Raw genomic sequence first — 18,210 nt, 5'->3', positions numbered from 1 at the left:
GTAATCACTTCTCTTCATTTTATATCACTTGATTTTTTGCGCACGACCAACCCTATCATTTTATCATTTATAATATAAATAAGCACCACCATACCAATAGAAAATCATCAGAATAATAAATAAAATTTGTGCAACCATTACAAGAAACAGAAGTGGTGAATATGATAATTTACCGTTTTACACACAACATTATAAGTAAAATTTGAACCCCTATCACATGATAACATTATTATATCATCTATTATTCTTACAAACTCCATATAGTAAACAATGTATTACAAATAATAATAATAACAAAAGCACACTATTGAATTTCAATCTCAGAGCAGCATACAAAGTAAAAATAATCCTCAGGCAAATGGATCACCACAAGTAATAGACAGTTCAGGGATATACAAGCATGATATATGAAGGCAAAGCAAGGCAATTTATATAAAGAAGATAAAAAATTCAACTTAATAACCATAAGAATTGGGACATAAGACAAACAATATTAGCAGGAAATTGTAGCATTTGTTCTCTTCACTTAGTGGCTTGTGCAATTATATTACTTATTGTACTGGCTTCCTCCTTTGCAGTCTCCACCAATGAATCCTGAAAGCAAAATTTTAATGTAAAATGTAAAATAAATTCAATAAAACATTGAGAAAGAAACTGCCCAGCAAACTGTTTAAGAAAGAGAAAGTGTGTTCCATACCTGTGCAGCTACCAACCGAGCAACTGTTTTCTTGCTGGACTCTTGAAGCTCACCAGCAATTAGAACTTCATCCAGTATATAGTAGGCCTTCCGCAATACAAAAACAAAAAACAGATCAGAAGGGACCTTAATCACAAATACGAATTGGCACTGAATATAACCGATTATTAAGGGTAATTCAGGGTGGATCTATATCAGGAACTAAGAAGAATCATATATAATAGTAATAGACTAAAGGAAAACAGCCATGATAAGTGAACAAACCTTGTGAAAGTTGAATATTAAGTCCAGTTCACATACCTGCAAAACATGAAACAACCATTATCAAATTAAACGGACACGAGAAATCCCTTAGATCTTTATTAATAGAATGGGAATATTTCTATAGTTAAATCAAGTAGTGCCTTCAAAAGTCAAAGCTTATGAGAACTCACACTGCCAAAATACCGATCAAGAATCTCCACGAAATGATGAATTATTTCGAGGACCTCTAACTCATTGTCATCTTCATCAATACACATGCAGAAAAAGAGACTAGCATACCTGTACCAGATACGCATTATAGAACGGACTCAAATAATCATCAATACAGACAGAAGGTACCCTTGAAAAGGGGTTGTGATATATGACCAAAAGCTATGGTCTCTTTGTTACAATACCTTTTATAAACAACTTTATATCCTCTCCATTCAACAAAATTACATAGCTTGGGAGCACGGGAAAGAATTACTCCACTGAGCTCACGGATTACCTTTCAGAAATAAATTACATGTAAATTTATGCAGTAAGGATAGCTAATGTGAAAAATGTAATATGTTCGACAAGAAATGATCATGATATTACCATTATTTCCAATACAATATGAAAAACGTAAACAAAAAGCACAGGAAAAAATATACCCTGTGTTCAACATTCAACAATTTCACATATACAGAGGGTACTGAGGATCTTAGGAAATCATCATCCACTATGTTATATATCAAACATACATTTATCAAATGAGAAAAAGGATTTAAAAAAAAAAAACTCAGGAGTTACCTTATTTCTTTCTTTCTGAGAATAAGGCGAGTACCATTTTGTCAGTCTCACCTTCCCTTGGCGACTAATGAGCAGCACAAATTGGATCTATGCAGATGAATAAAGATGTTCACAATGGAAATACATAAAGAATATGCATGTTATAACTAGCACCCCCAGAATCTGTATTCAAATGTTAGAGCATCCAAATTAAAATGGGGAAAAAGATCCTATTCTTACCATCATAAAGTTTCTTATTTTTTTTCTATACATCAAGTTCACATTTGCAAAAATGCAGGTATTAGAGCATCCTAATTACAGTGGGGTAAAAGATCCTATCCCTATCATCATAGAGTTGCTTAATTTTTGTCATACAGCAACTACACATTTGCAAAAAATACAAGGATAACACTGCATACAAGGATCTCCTTCACCTCTATCCTTGCAAATCGGGGGTTTCTAGCCAAATCTACAAACTAAGAATCAAGGATGGATGCTTGGCATAAACACAATTAACTTAAGCTATTTCAACTTGTATAGAAATGCAACTTCTCTCCCTATAAAAATCGACCAAATTGACTAGAGACAAAAATTGACTAGAGAGTCCAAGAACATCAAATCCCCCCCCCCCCCCCCCCCCCCCCCCCCCCCAAAAAAAAAGTACATACCTGGCAAGTAAGATCTATAACAGAACAGAACTGAATTGAATGAAATGGAAAAAAAACAACTTTGGATTCAAAAGAAATGAAAATCAGAAGCTCACCATATTTGGAATCTGAATTAAGCCTCGAACTTGAACACGGTGACGACGATTCGCTAAACGTTTCTTCAAAGAAACCTACTTGCTTCTCTAAAGCAAGTATAATAAACGTTTCATACCGTATAGGCCAATTTTACATTTAATATTATAACATCATATTAAAATTATTTTCAGTAATTTATGAGAAAAATATTTTTGCACTAGTTATCTGTATTTGCTCCTAAAATGATGTCATCTTGAGATTAAAAAATTAAAAAGTTATAATTATAAAAATTCTAATAATTCTGAAATAAATTAAAATTATAAAAATATCATAATTTCTGTTCCAAAACTACGTCGCATTGAACTTACTGAAGATACATGCAGTAATTACAAAAAAAACGAATCCGCAATTTATTTGGGTGAAGGTGGATGGATATTTTCGTCAAAGAGCAATACTCCGTAAAGCCACATTTTATATCTTCCTTATGAAATAAATCTTCTCACATATTTTAATTATCATGAAATATAGGTTTGAATTTATTTATTTCATATTTAAAATAATTTATAATCATTATCATTAAGATAATTCTTTTTAAAAAAGTTCTTAAAAATTAAATAAATTCAAATGTGCACTTATTTAAAATTTCAAGCACTATTCCTACAAATAACTAAAACTAACTAGTAAAATAATTATTTAACTCATAATTATCGATTGCAAATTAATTTAATTAATTACGATTATATTATATGACCTAATTATTAAAAAATCAAATAATTTATTTAGAAATATATATATATATGTATATATATATATATACATACATATATATATATATATGGGTTTATCGTTTCTCAAGCTGCCGGAGATAATTTTATTTCCGACTAATAAATCATAATCGTACAAAGATGGATCAATGGTAATGAAAGAAAAGAAAGAAAAAGGGAATAATAACCATTCAAGGTGAATCAAATAATATAAGTGAAGGTATATCATCAGAAACGCGGAAGCGCATCGTACCGATGCGATGAAGATTAAAGACACCGCTTTGATTACCTGGGGTGAAGAAGCGAGCGTGACGATTTCTCACCTTCAGTTCTCCTTGTCAAGCCTCACGATCTTGCAGCAACGCACCACGAACGGTCGCAATTCCGCTCTACGGTTGATCTTCCAAGCTATGACTCAAGGGGATCAGGGGGTCGTGTGGGCAACCGTTCAGATGATGAACGTCTGCCTCTTTGGTGTGTTTCTGATGACTGTAACCCTAAGAGGCACAAGGGAGAAAGAAGTGTTTATATACCCTGCCCAATCCAAAACTAACCCTAAGCTTCATGGGTTAAAATTGGACTTTGGGTTCACTCTCACTAAAGCTATTGGGCTTAAGTGAAAAGAGCATACTAAACCCAACAATCTCTCACTTTCTCTTTTGGACACAAACTTGAGTTCATAAACCCAAGACTATGTAGCTCATAAGCCATCATCATCTGATTATACAACACATCCCTTGTCTCAAGCTAGCATGGGGATCTACCATCTATTTTTAATCAAGGCTCCTGATAATCAACGAATGATTATCTAAATCGGTGCTACTCCACTAAAAGCCCAAACTTGAACTCCAAGATTAACAACACTTATAACATGAATATGCATCGCCCCTCTGTAGAATGTCTATAATTGATTGACAAGTTTTCTGTAACTCAATCAATTATTTATTCCCTTAACTATGATAATTTCTCTAATGGATTATATGCACTGGCCAGTGTCTTTAATATCCAAGTACCGAAACATATCAAGGGGACATATCCTACAAATTCCATGTTGTTTATCTCATAAATACCGATAATCAAATAATCTCACTCCCAAAATACCGAGTTATTGGCCGTCAAAATATCGAACCTCACCCGTTGGTAAATCAAAGAATGAAAACTATTTGATTACCTATTTATAATAAACTCAGGATTAAGAGCAATTACATAACTATAGTTAACTGGATATTTGATACCTTATGACAGAAAAATAACCTTAATCAAATCTCTCCTTGATCCTTTCAATGTGAATGTTAATTTACACCAATATTTTACAATGATTCGGACAAAACCATTTCATAAATATTGCAGCCTAAAAAGTGCCCCACTTTATTTAACAGCTGTGAATCCATTCATCAATTGTGAGAACCTATGATCATGTCTTACATGAACGTATCCATATGATCATATACTCCACAATTTGATCCGGACCTTTATGTTTGTACATAGTGCGCAAAATAAATAATACCTTATTTGTAAAATTCAGAAAATGATTACATTATTTCATTGTCTTACTCCAAGAGCACAATGAACTCAATATCTCCCACTTGCTTAATGCAAGTCTGGGATCCTCTTAAGACCCAAAGAAGTAACATGCCTCTTGAACACAAGTTCAGGCAAACTCTTATTAACTGGGTCTACAAGATCCACCTCTATTCCTATCCTAATTTAGTAAAACTCATAGCACGAGGTTGATTTTCTTGAGTCAATATCCACTTGAAATAACTGAATTTGTGAAAACTCAGCTTTTCAAGACTCCCACTAGAATATACCAGCATGTAATCTCTCGTTCCCCAAAGATACTTGAGTACATGCTTAACAATAATCTAGTATTCCTCTAGGTTCAAAATGTCACTACTCCCACTGCGTGACAGATGTCTGGTTTAATATAAGAACCTGCACCGTTAATTAAGGAAGTTAATTAATTGATTATGAGAAATTAGGAAATAATTCCAAAATTGACCCTAATAATTATGATAACAATTTTGACGATTTAAGTGATCTAGAGCAGCAAACTGTGACCATGCTAAGTAATATTGCACGTGAAGCTTCTGATACGGGCTCGCTTAGCACGTATACAATCTTGAACGAATATTCTGATGATGATATTCGAGCGTATTTGGGTAACTTCGACCTTTACTTGTTTTGTTAGTTTTAATCCAAACAAATATTGTGTACTCTGTTTTGTGAATTTCATATATCTAACGCGAACGCCACTTTTGTGGATCTGTTGCAGATAGTTCAATGAAGGCTTCTTTAAGTAGGTTGGAGAAGATGGAGGCTAGGCGCAATATTGCTGGTGCGAGTCCTTCCATGCCGACTAATTCTGCTGCTGCTGCTGGTGCTAAATCAAGCGCAGGTGCCACCGCGCGAATAAAATCTCCAATGAAAGTATCTGGTCCTCCAGTTGCCCCTGTGGTCATCATCCCTGTTGGGCGGTTTGCTGATGGTGGAAGAATATATATTCTGATGGGGGACGTTCCTCTATTCTAAATTAGAAACAGAAAACAGTGTTGTTCCCTTACTTCCAACCCAAGTGCGCAAGTGCACGCATCAAGTAATAATGGGTGTATTAAGGCCCAGATTATCGTTCCCACGAGGATAAAACTCTAAATATTGTCTTAAACTATTTTATAAAGAATGAAAATGAAAAGAAAAGTTAGTGATTGAACTGTCTGGTCAAACGTTCCCTACTGTCTTGACAACGTTCCTCAGGAACAGTAAGTTCAGTCTGATGGCAAACAATTGCTCGCCGCGTTATATAAGTGATCCTTCCTGTTTAAAAGAAGGTGTGATAATAATCATTGGTTTTTGATAGATACAAGATTAAACAAAGTAAAAATAAAACAGTAATAACTATAATCAAGAGACAGCAAGGTGGATGTTTTAAAACCAGTTTAACATAAGGAACGAATTCACTGGTCCATTCTTAAATAGTTATTTCCTCTGCTCAAGACTTAGCACTTTTTGGCTTTGTCCCAATTTCTTATCTGCCAACTCTGATTCCCCAGCTCATGGACTAGATGGCTCACAAGTTTCCATATTCCTATGGCTCCCTTGACTCCAACAGGTACTTAGTACAGAACCTTAAAATGGACGAAGTGGCCCCTTATTCCTAAGGTGACAAATAGTGTTTTTGCCATAACACTACCTTCCCCCAATGGCTAAGCTGTTTGAAATCTCTTCCTTAAGGAAGTTCCTTTCTCAGTATGTGTTCAATTTCCAGTGGTACACAATGAATATAGCTTACTTAGCCAAAAAAAATAGAAAAAAACTCCAGTCAAGAGTTTTGGAAATAATTCTTTAAGAGTTTTGCAGCTTATCCGTCCCACAAATAATTCAGCCCATGGCTGATATTTTAAACATAATTATTCTAAACTGAAATCCCATAGACCCGAGATTCAGTTCAGAGATAATGATTGTTAAGAAAAGAAGAAACACTTATATTGAAATTAAACAAGAAAGATTACAACAAAATATAAAATGGAGAAGAGGGTTGGTGCTCATGGGGAGTTTTAATGGATGATATAGAGTAAGGGAGAAGTGTTTTCACTTAACTACAGTTACAACTATACAAAATTAAACTACTAACTAATACTAGGTGATCTCTTCTTTTAAGACTTCAATCCTTCCAGAATTCAATGATGTTTTTGTGTTTGGAATGTCCTATTTATAGGCATAAGAGGGAGTAGCAGTCTTGTAAATTCTTTGGAGTTAGTTTCTTGATTGAAGGAACGGGGCGGTGGCAACAGTGTTTGGAAGCTTGCAAATTGCTTGATGGGACAGTTTTTGTTGATGATTAGCCGTTTTCTTGCAATCCCCCGTGCCTTGCTTTCTTCTTAGCCAATGAGAATTCTTGATTCTCTGCTGTTCACGTTTCTTGGTGCTTAAGTGGTGCACCGCCTTTGCTTTTTAGAAGAAGTTGTTTCCACGTTTCCTGCAAAATGAACATAAGCATTAAATGAAGGGAGCAGGTGTAATAAATACTCTCAATCCGTTCCCCTTTTAATATGTTTTCAAAGGAATACGTCATCATCCGTTCCCCCACTGTGTTTTTGTCACAAATATGCAAAATAAGTGATTTTCATGCTGAAGTTACTCATCAGATGAAGGAACGGATGGTATTTTTCCATCAAAATAGGCTTAGATGAGAACGAATTTACGTCCCATCAACACTCCAAACCTAAACTGTTGGTTGTCCTTAAACAATTCAGAAATAGTGGTTCAGACTGCTCAATTTCAAAGAATAGCTCAACAGAAAGAAACTTGAGCCAGTGAGCAATCATAATCTTTTCAAAAAATGAGCTACTTTCCATAGGTAACAAGTAAGAAGAATTTGTTCCAAAGTAAGTGAAGGTTGCTGATCTTCTGTCTCACTATCACTTAGGGCTTGGTGTTTTCTCTGTCTATTCCTGGTTGTGATTCTTTAGAACTTGCTTTTCTGTTGTTTTCCTATGAAGTGTAGATGTCTTTTATTCCAAGGATCTTTTGATAGGTGGGTTTATGGAAGTGTGAAAGAATGGTGGTCTTAAGTATGGGGTCAAGGAACGTTTACTTTTGTGCTTTTGAACTGGACTTTTCTGTTTGAGGGAACACCTTTTCTTTTTGTACCTTTTCTTCCCGAGAAGGAAGGTTTTCTGGTATTTTCTTCTGAATTCTTTTGAATGGTTGTTCCCTTTTTCTTTTTTTTCTTCTTCTGTCCTTTTTGATCATTTTTGGATCTGTTCCTTGCCCTTTTTGGTTGACCTAGTGATGCGTTGGTGTTTATAGATGGAATGAAAGTGAGTCTGTGGTTCTGTTTTGTGAGAGGGAGTGAGTGTATGGTTGGTTGATCCTTGGTGGTGGAATCCATCTGTTCTTGAGCAGTACTTACAGCATCAAGGCAAGTTTATAAGTTTCATTGTGGTTTCACCTCAGGAACGCTCTATAAGTATGTGTTTGGCCTTTTTTCGTTCCTTACAAGCATTAGTTCACACATATCAGCATCCCTAAAAAATTTGAAGATTAAATTCTCTGCACTTTTCCTATTTCAAGCACTCAGAGAAAGAATAAGAATGATTAGTCAGTGACTTTGTGTTTCATATTGTTGGCCATTCAAAAAAAAAAACTTTTTCATTGCAAAAAGAATACATTTACAAGGGAACGAAAAGGGAAATAAAATAAACAATACTGAAAATAAACTAGAATCTAAAACAACTAGGAGGGTTTTCTCCTTTTCATTGGGAACGTCTTCTTTTCATTGGGATTGTGTGGTTAGTAAACAACCCCAAAACTACGTTCTTGGAACGGAACGTGCCTTGTTTGGACTTTGGAGTGGAACATCGGACGTTCCCTCCTTTTGGGAGCTTTGTGGTTAAAAGTAACCACCCCAAAACTTTGCTCTTTGTCAGAGAGAAAATGTATCCGTTGGGTTGCCTCCCAGTCAGCGCTTAGTTTAATGTCTTTAGCTAGACATGGTGCTTACCTTTCAGGTGGATTCAGAGAGGGGGATACTTTCCTCTTTTTCATTGAAGGTTTCATCAGCGTATAACTTTAATCTGTGTCCATTAACCTTGAAGGAACGACCATGTTCTGATCCTTGAATTTCAAAGTTTCCATTTCCTGCATCATTCACAATTTGGTATGGCCCAGTCCATCTTGATTTGAGTTTTCCTGGAAATAGTCTGAGTCTGGAATTGAAGAGCAACACTTTCTGGCCAATTTTTAGATCTCTATTCCTGATCCTTTTATCGTGCCACTTCTTCATCTTTTCTTTGTACAATTTATGATTCTTATATGTGTTCCCTCTAAATTTCTCTAACTCTTCAAGTTGTAGCAGTCTCTTTTCTCCTGCTGCCTTTTCATCCATATTGAGGGCATAAACTGCCGAGTAAGCTTTGTGTTCCAGTTCGAGGGGAAGGTGGCATGCTTTGCCAAATATTAATCTGTATGGAGAACATCCTAAGGGTGTTCTGTATGCAGTTCTGTAAGACCATAATGCTTCATCTAACTTGAGAGAGAGACCAGTCTTTTCGAGAAGGGTTGACTACCTTCTCTAAAATTCTCTTAACCTCTCGGTTAGAGACTTCAATGAGACCACTGGTTTGTGGATGATATGGGATTGCAACCTTATGTCTAACTCCATATTTTTCCAACAATCTCTCAAGTTGGCGGTTAATGAAATGTTTTCCACCATCGCTGATGAGACAGCGAGGGGTCCCATATCTGGTCAAAATGTTTTTCTTTAGAAATTTTATAACCACCTTAGCATCATTAGTGGGTAAAGCAACTGCTTCCACCCACTTTCTTACATAATCCACAGCCATCAATATGAACTTGTTCCCACAAGGAGGAGGAAAAGGCCCCATAAAATCAATGCCCCAAACATCAAATAATTTAACTTCTAAAATGGGATTGAGGGGAATTTCATTTTGTCTGGTTAAGTTACCTTCCCTTTGACATTTATCACATTGTTTACCATATTAAAGTGCTTCTTTAAAAAGGGAGGGCCAGAAAAAACCTGATTGAAGAACCTTGGAGGCAGTCCTTATTCCAACCAAATGGCCTCCATATGGGGACAAATGGCAGTGCAGAAGGATTTGAGGTTGTTCTTCTTCTGCAACACATCTCCTTATCATTTGATCTGCGCATATTTTGAACAGTAATGGTTCATCCCAGAGATAGTTCCTGCAATCATGAAAGAATTTTTTCTTTTGCATTCTGTTTGCCTCGTATTGTTCTAGTCCTGCTGCAAGAAAGTTGGCTATATCAGCAAACCAAGGAATGTCTGTTTCTGTGTGATTGATGACAAATAACTGTTCATCAGGGAACGTTTCTTTGATTGGCAGCCCCACTTCACTATGTTTTAATCTGGACAGGTGATCTGCAATTTGGTTTTCACATCCTTTTCTTTCTTTGATCTCCAGATTGAATTCTTGCAGCAGGAGGACCCACCTTATCAATCTTGGCTTTGCTTTTTTTTTTTTGGAAAAAAGATACTTGAGAGCTGCATGGTCAGTATGATTAGTAATTTTGGATCCTAAAATGTAAGGCCTGAATTTTTCGCAGACATATACTACAACCAGTATCTCCTTTTCAGTGACTGTATAGTTCACCAAAGCTTCATTCAAAGTTTTACTAGCATAGTATATGCTACAAAAGAGTTTTTCTTTCCTCTGACCCAGAACTAGCCCAATAGCGTGATCACTTGTATCACACATTAATTCAAAGGGTAAGTTTCATTCTGGAGGTTGGATGACAGGCGTAGTGATAAGCTTGTTTTTCAGGGATTCAAAAGCTTTCAGACAATCAGAGTTAAACTCAAATTTCATATCATTTTCTAACAAATGGCACAAAGGTCTAGCTATTTTGGAAAAATCTTTAATGAACCTTCTGTAGAAACCTGCATGCCCAAGAAAATATCTCAACGTTTTGACATTTACTGGTGGTGGCATTTTTGCTATCGCTTCTACTTTGGCTTGATCTACTTCTAGTCCTTTTCTGGAAATTTTATGTCCCAAGACGATTCCTTCTTTCACCATGAAGTGGCATTTTTTCCAGTTAAGCACCAGATTAGAGGACAGACATCTTTGGAGGACTTTTTCTAAGTTATCCAAGCAGTGGTCATATGACGTTCTCAGCATCGAAAAGTCATCCATGAAAACTTCTACTCCTTCACCTATCATATCAGAAAAAAATAGAGAACATACACATTTGGAACGTTGCTAGTGCATTGTATAACCCAAAAGACATCCTTCTGAAAGCAAACGTTCTGTATGGGCAAGTGAAGGTGGTTTTATGTTGATCTTCTGGTGCTAGAGCAATCTGATTATACCCAGAATATCCATCAAGGAAGTAAAAATATTCCTTACCTGCTAGATGATCCAACATTTGATCTGTAAAGGGAGTGGAAAGTGGTTCTTTCTAGTGGCATTATTGAGCTTTCTATAATCTTGGCAAATTCTCCATCCTGTAACTTTTCTTACAGGGATTAGCTCATTTTTCTCATTTAATTCCACTGTTATGCCTCCTTTTTTGGGAGCGCATTGGGCAGGACTTACCCAACTGCTGTCAGATATTGGATATATGATCCCTGCATCTAGCCATTTGATGACTTTCTTTCTTACCACTTCCTTCATTATAGGGTTCAATCTACTTTGGTGTTCTACTGAAAAACTGCTAGGGTCAGTCAATAATATTTTATGCCTACAGAATGAGGGATTGATACTTTTGAGTTTCGCTATGGTCCAACCGATAGCTCCTTGGTACTTCTTCAGCTTGTTGAGCAGCAGTTCTTCTTGTTCCTTGGTGAGGAATGAGGAGATGATCACAGGAAGGGTGTTATTGTTTCCCAGGTATGCATACTTCAAGTGTTGTGGAAGAGGCTTCAGTTCTAGATCAGGAAGTTGTTCTGAAGAGGGTCGTTTGAGTTGTTTTTCTTTTTCAGTTCTTAGCAAAGGTTCAGGTCTCCTTTCTTGCAGATAGCAATTCTGCCTCTCATTTTGTGGACCTTCTTCTTCTTCATCAGATTCTTCCCCCTCTGTTTTTCTGCTGAACTGGTTGTCTAACAAAGTGATTGCAGAACACTCTTCCAAATCTTCGTCTTCATCCTGGAACTTCATTGCTTTGACTATATTAAATTTGATTTCGTCATCATGAACTCTCATGGTTAGTTCCCTTTTTTGTACATTGATAACTGCTCTGTCAGTTGCTAGGAACGGTCTACCCAGAATGATGGGAACGTCAATATCAGCTTCGTAATCCAAGATGATGAAATCAACTTGTTGGACGTTTAGCAAGTGCACTAGTCGTACAAGTAATAAAATGATGAGTAAAGATCGTTCCCACGAGGAATTGTGTTCAAGCACCAATAAACCATAGAAAACTAATTTGAATCAGATAAGAATTTGTAAAAGTCATGAATAATTTGTCACCAGAAAATTGATTGTAAGTAATTTGACACAAAATAAATATGGATTAAGAATTAATAAAACAACAAGTAGTCAGAAAACAACTTTCCTCCATAATACCCCATGTAAAAACTGATCATATGATGAATTCTTTTCCATGTGATATTAATCAACCTTTTACTTATCATCAAGATGTAATCCCTTACTACCCTGATAGATACATTAATCAGAAACCCCAATCCCTTGGTGATATCTTTCTTAATACACGCATGAAATACTAAAGTCTTAAGATTACATCAGAACTCTAGCATCAATCCCTTGAGTACTAGAATTCTGATGTTGAGATTATCAGATACAGAAGTCATATAAACATCCCTGTTCTACACTACTTCCTTGATAGAAATAATTAAATCAGAAAATCTCAAATCAACACATGAAAAATACTTCATCATATTAATCAGATCAACATAATATTATCATGGAGTTCTATTGCATTCAGACTACAAAGACTCTACTCAGACATGACTAAGGAATAGACAAGAAAAGAAGAATCAAACTTCATTTCCATGTTGAAGGTCTTCAATCTCCAAACTATTACAAAGAAATCCTAATACAAAAACTAAAACACTAAGAGAATTTAGAGAGAAGTCAGACTAAAGTTTAAGAGAGAGAGAGAAAATTCCAGATTCTTTACTAAGTGTGAAGGCTTTGCCTTTTATAGTGTTACAATTTAAAACAGAAAACTGATGTGGGCGCTAAAACGTCCATAAGTGACCGTTTTAGCGTCCATGCTTTATGTATGCTCAACTGCTTTTAGCTGACAAAAACGCTAAAACGTTAAGGAATGACCGTTTTAGTGTCCAAACTTGGTGGATGCTCAACTGACTTTAACTGACTCCAACGCTAAAACTCTTGATTTGGACGTGTTAGCGGTGGAGACCAGAGTCCTTTTTCCACTTCAGGGCGCTAAAACGCTTATTGCAGGCCGTTTTAGCGCCCAAGACCAGCAATTTTCCATCTTCTAAGTGCAGCAGTGCGCTAAAACGCTCTGTGTAGGCGTTTTAGTGCTCATCACCAGCAAGTTTTGGCCTCTTCCTGTAGCAGGGCGCTAAAACGCTCAGTGTGGACGTTTTAGCGCTCAACACTTGGGCAATTTTTCTCCTCTTGAGCTCCAGAATCTTCTTCCTTCTCCAGTTGCCTTTCAAGCTTGCTTTTCCTACAAGAATCATACAAATTTCCAATAAAGCTCTTGAACTTGTAATTGAGGACATCTTAGGACATTAACCTTGTTTTTCATCATTTAATCACACAATTTGATCCAAATTCCTGCTAAAAACCATGATGAACTAAGGGTTCATCACAATTCCCATATTTGAATATTGATGTCCTCAGCAATAACTTTAAAGACAGAGAAAGACTTGAGATTCTTTACACATGAAATTTATGAGGTTAGATTGAAATATGACAGATCAACTTTCCAAGATACAATCTAACAACCCATCAATCTATCTTTTACTATGACTTGCTTAACCTCATCACATGACTTTCAACAGATCAGTAAGATGAAATGCAGAGACCTTCAACACAAAACACCCCCTCACTCGGAACTTCTCAAAAATTGTGAGAATAAACTCTCTTGCACTCTAGTGTCTAAGGGTGTACTCATCACTCAATCTCCACTGCACTCAAACTACTATAAGCTTGCCCATCTTCTCACTTTCCATAGTGACAGTGATTCATAAGCAGAACAAAAGAGGCTTTGGTGGTATGACTTGACTAGGGATAGGATTCTGTATAGGAGAAGGAAAATGGCTTGGCACGTAGTTGGCTAAAGGTAGGATTTGATGTTGCAGAAGGTTAGATAGATGAATCAGATTCAGATAAGAGGAGGATCACTATTGAATTTATCTATGTACTCCTTAATCCTTCTCATTCTCTTCTTCCTTTTCATTTACTCTTTTCACCACCTTTTCTACAACTTTTCTTTTTCTTGAACTTCCTTCCTCCTTTTCTTCCAACTTTCAACACTTTGTGTTGTTTTGATTTCCCTTTTTCCTCATTTCCTTTTTCTTTTCCTTTTCCAAACCAAGCACTTTGTGCCTTTACTTCCTTTTTCCTTTTCATTCTTCTTTTTCTCCAAATTTCCAACACTTAACACTTAATATTTTTATTCATTGCAGAAACACCTTTCTCCAACAGAGCTTTCATCCTTTACCCCTTATCTGAACACATAATCTGAAAACTTAGGATCTGGAATAAGTGCAGGGCTCTTAGTTTTATCACAACAAGTTTAGGCTTAAGGCTTCCATGCAATAGGAAAATTTGGTTCAAAAGAAAAATGCCTCAATAAACTCTACTTTACAAACCATGAACTATTTCAAGTTAGAAACAGGGCAAATTCTAGAGTTACTCATACAGTGAAGTGCTCTCTGAACAAAAATTTTTTTGTATAGGCTCTATGTCTCACAGTTCAGAGTGCATGCTTGAATTCCTCTATATACATCAAACTGATCTCTCTACTCCTCACATAGCATGAGTCATGCAAACATATCATTTAGCACACATGCAAGGATTTCAAATTGCATCAAAAATTTTTGATCAATCATGTAAAACTTTGATCATCCTATCCTCATAAAATTCACATCATCTCAACTCTAAATCCAACCTTTGTACATATACAACACTACCTAAACTACCTAAAACTACATTCACAAGAATTTAAAAGAAAGGATTGAGATGTTTCCCTGTTTGTGGCTCATCAACTGTGTGTCATCATCAACTGTGTGATATCACCATGGAATTTTGCAATCATGTCATTCATTCACACCCCATTCCCAGATTTAAACGTTGCTGTCCCCAGCAACTAATTTAAATCTAAAAAGCAGTTGACAAGTTCTGAAACACATTCACATATCAACAAATAGCATCAGTACTATTTCAAAAGTGCATCATCCAAACAGAGAATCTCAATGTACTAACAAATGTACAAAATTAAAAATAATACCAAAAGTAACTAAAAGTATCCAAAATAAAACCATAAAAACAGAAAATGTGTAAAAACAAAATGAGGAGTCTAGTCAGTAGACTCCTCATCATCAGTAAACATCAAATCTGATCCTGGATCAGCAGTAGGAAAGGGGTTGTACTCAAGATCAATACCCGTGTCCTCATCCATGGCACCAGTGTCAGCAGGTGGATCAGCAGCAGCAGCAGTGGTCTCTGTGGTAGTGGCATCAACAACAGGCTGTCTCTCTGAAGTGTGTGCAGCATGGGAAGATGTAGCACCATCAGCAGTCGCAGCTCCATCCACATGATCAGCATAGTGAGTCCGGGCAATTGCCTCAAAGGCTTCCTCCTCATCAGAATGAGGGTAAACAGCAGGCTGGTAATCAATAACATCTAAGCCCTGAGCCTCACATATAGATTTCATCATCTTCACCATATATGTCTGAAATGAGTGCTGGCTGGACTGCATAAACCGGAGACGCCTGCGCAAATGTCTCATACGGAAGTCAGTATTCACCATCCATTGCTCCCCTGACCGTAGCCTCTCTTCTAACTCATCATCACTCTCAGCTGTAGACTTCCTACCAGGGGTCAATCCTGTGGCCTCCCCTCCTCCTATCTTCAATTGCTTTCTTATCATTGCGGCATCAATTGTAGGGTGCAATTTAGTTGGTGCCCCATTATCAGTAACATCTACACCAGCTTTCTGACAAAGCAGCTGAATCAAGGAACAGTGACCCAAAGCAGCAGAGTCACTGTCAGAGTGAGCCATATCATAAATGCTGTCCTGAAGAAGAATAGGAAGTTCCACCTTCGCCTTGGTCATGATAGTGTGAATCAGGACAGCTCTCTTCAGGATGACCTCTGCCTGGTTGGAAGAGGGCATGACATTTGAGATTACAAAGTGAAACCAGACTCTAGCCTCACCATTTAAATGCCTCAACCAAATCAACTTAGGATCAACCTTATCTTTGGTTGGCTCCCAAGTTTCACCAGGTTTGGCTATAGTCTGCAAAATGGGCTCAGCTGCCCCCATCTTGGTCCAGGTTTCAAAGTCTGGATCACTTCTCCTTGGTGGAATTTCAATTTTCTGCCAGTTCTTCCTGAACTCACAACTGGCATTATTGACATAGTCACAGAACCTTATCTTCAACAGCTTTTGGATGGTGTGAGCATCGTACTTCACTTTCTTTCCCCTCACCCAGCTAGTGAAGGTCCTCCTGCTTCCTTGATCTCCATTAAACGCATTAGCAAAGAATTCCCTTGCTATGTTGGGGCTGCTATCACCCAATATTTTTCCAAAAGTTACCCAATCCCTGGTCTTCAGCTGAGACTGAAACTGAGGATATTCATCCTTTTCCAGGACGAATTTTCTTTCTCTCACAAATGGCCTCTTGGAAGTCTTGTCAGTATAACGTTTCTCATGTTCCTCACTCTTCCAGAAATGAGCATCAAATTGTGGGGTAGGCTCAGCCTCAATATCTCCTCCTTGATCCACTCGGGCTCGCTTCTTATATCTCTTCTTCCCCTGTGTAGAGGGAGCTGGTTGAGAAGAAGAAGACATTGTGCCTACACAAACAAGAGAAAATCAGTCCAAATGTCAAACAATTACATATCATGAATCCAATTCCACAATTCCCAGATTTAGAACTCTTGTAGTGGGGAATTTGGATCAAAACATGTATGAATTACAACGCCACAATGCCCTAATGTAGACCCTCAATTTTGGATGAAACAGGGCCTGGGCGCTAAAACGGTCACACTGAGCGTTTTAGCGTCCTGGCCTTAAACGTGTGTAAAAACTGGACGGGCGCTAAAACGTTGAAACCAAACGTTTTAGCGCCAGGCCAATTTTTGGGTCAGGCATTTCCACGAACACCTTGTGTGCGTGTGTAATTGCATATGTGAATAAACATTGAGGGGATTTCTTCTAAACCCCAAAACAGATGGAAACAACAGCATGATTCAAACATAAACATTTAGTGACAATCTAATCATAGAATTATAACATGTTCATGAATCAAACTAGGAACTCCCATGGTTGTGAAGTAAACCCTAAGGTAATCCAAATTGAAAAGATGAAGAGAAGTTGATGAATACCTGAAATGGGAGTGGATGAGATGCGATGAAAGATTGTAGCAAGAACTCAAGATGCAATGAGAGAGAGAGAGATGGAGAGATAACAAGAAACTCAGAAAATATTGTGAATGAGAGAAGTGAGAGGGAAACCGTGTTTTATGAATAAGTGACGGGGCGCTAAAACGTTGGCTGACCAGCGCTTTAGCGTCCTTGTCCAGAGAAAAATGCACACTTTGTGCAGCACAGCGCTAAAACGGTCAGAATTAGCGCTTTAGCGCGGTTGGCCAGAGTGCCTGTATTGGTGTATGGTATGAACATGGAATTACATACCTAGTACAGTGGGTTGCCTCCCACTCAGCGCTTGTTTAACGTCACGAGCCTGACGGGTATGATCTATCTTACCTCCAATAAGGCAACTGTCAGTAGTTGCCTATCCACAACATTCCCCACATATAACTTCAACCTTTGGCCATTGACGGTAAAGCTCCTGTTTGAATCCAAAGGGCTAATTTCCACAGCCCCATAAGCTTTCATGTCCTTTACCACAAAAGGTCCAGACCATCTAGATTTCAGCTTCCCTGGAAATAGCTTCAACCTGGAATTGAATAGAAGTACTTGATCCCCCACCTTGAAGTCTCTAGGTGTGATCTTCCTATCATGCCATAGCTTTGTCTTTTCCTTATACAAACTGGCACTTTCATAAGCAGACAAACGGAACTCATCCAATTCATCCAGCTGTAATAATCTTTTCTGTCCCGCTGCTTTGGAATCAAAATTCAGATACCTCACAGCCCACAAAGCCTTGTGCTCCAATCCAACTGGCAAATGGCATGCTTTTCCAAACAGCAACTGAAATGGAGACATCCCAATAGGAGTTTTGAAAGCGGTCCTATACGCCCATAAAGTGTCATCAAGTTTCTTGGACCACTGGGTCCTAGCATTCCCAACAGTCTTCTCCAATATTCTCTTCAATTCCC

The 18,210-nt window shown here is 37.3% G+C and overlaps 2 protein-coding genes across 2 annotated transcripts; both read right to left on the bottom strand.

Annotated features, from left to right (window-relative positions):
- Nucleotides 1-213: 213 nt before the first annotated feature.
- LOC133312933 (AP-1 complex subunit sigma-1-like) lies at nt 214-2,587 on the bottom strand. Its single transcript, XM_061514211.1, has 7 exons — nt 2,478-2,587; nt 1,736-1,822; nt 1,357-1,448; nt 1,132-1,240; nt 962-997; nt 698-784; nt 214-594 (listed from the first exon to the last, which is right to left on the bottom strand). The coding sequence occupies exons 1-7, from the start codon at nt 2,478-2,480 to the stop codon at nt 523-525; spliced, it is 486 nt and encodes a 161-aa protein (XP_061370195.1). The 5' UTR covers nt 2,481-2,587; the 3' UTR covers nt 214-522.
- A 6,140-nt stretch (nt 2,588-8,727) lies between these two features.
- On the bottom strand, nt 8,728-9,108 carry LOC133312931 (uncharacterized). The gene has a single exon (XM_061514209.1). The coding sequence runs from the start codon at nt 9,106-9,108 to the stop codon at nt 8,728-8,730; it is 381 nt and encodes a 126-aa protein (XP_061370193.1).
- Between the last annotated feature and the right edge of the window lie 9,102 nt (nt 9,109-18,210).

Source organism: Gastrolobium bilobum, unplaced genomic scaffold (assembly GCF_033153095.1).
Source record: "Gastrolobium bilobum isolate Gb01-03AN ecotype WA unplaced genomic scaffold, APGP_CSIRO_Gbil_v1 utg60605, whole genome shotgun sequence".
Lineage (NCBI taxonomy): Eukaryota > Viridiplantae > Streptophyta > Magnoliopsida > Fabales > Fabaceae > Gastrolobium > Gastrolobium bilobum.
This window is presented reverse-complemented; position numbering and strand designations above follow the sequence as displayed.

Coding starts and splice junctions, on each gene's coding strand:
- LOC133312931 (XM_061514209.1), bottom strand. CDS start 9,108: ATGGATGAAAAGGCAGCAGGAGAAAAGAGACTGCTACAACTTGAAGAG.
- LOC133312933 (XM_061514211.1), bottom strand. Junction 1,241..1,356: donor TATAAAGTTGTTTATAAAAG/GTATTGTAACAA, acceptor TATCTGGTACAG/GTATGCTAGTCTCTTTTTCT. Junction 595..697: donor CTCGGTTGGTAGCTGCACAG/GTATGGAACACA, acceptor TTTTGCTTTCAG/GATTCATTGGTGGAGACTGC.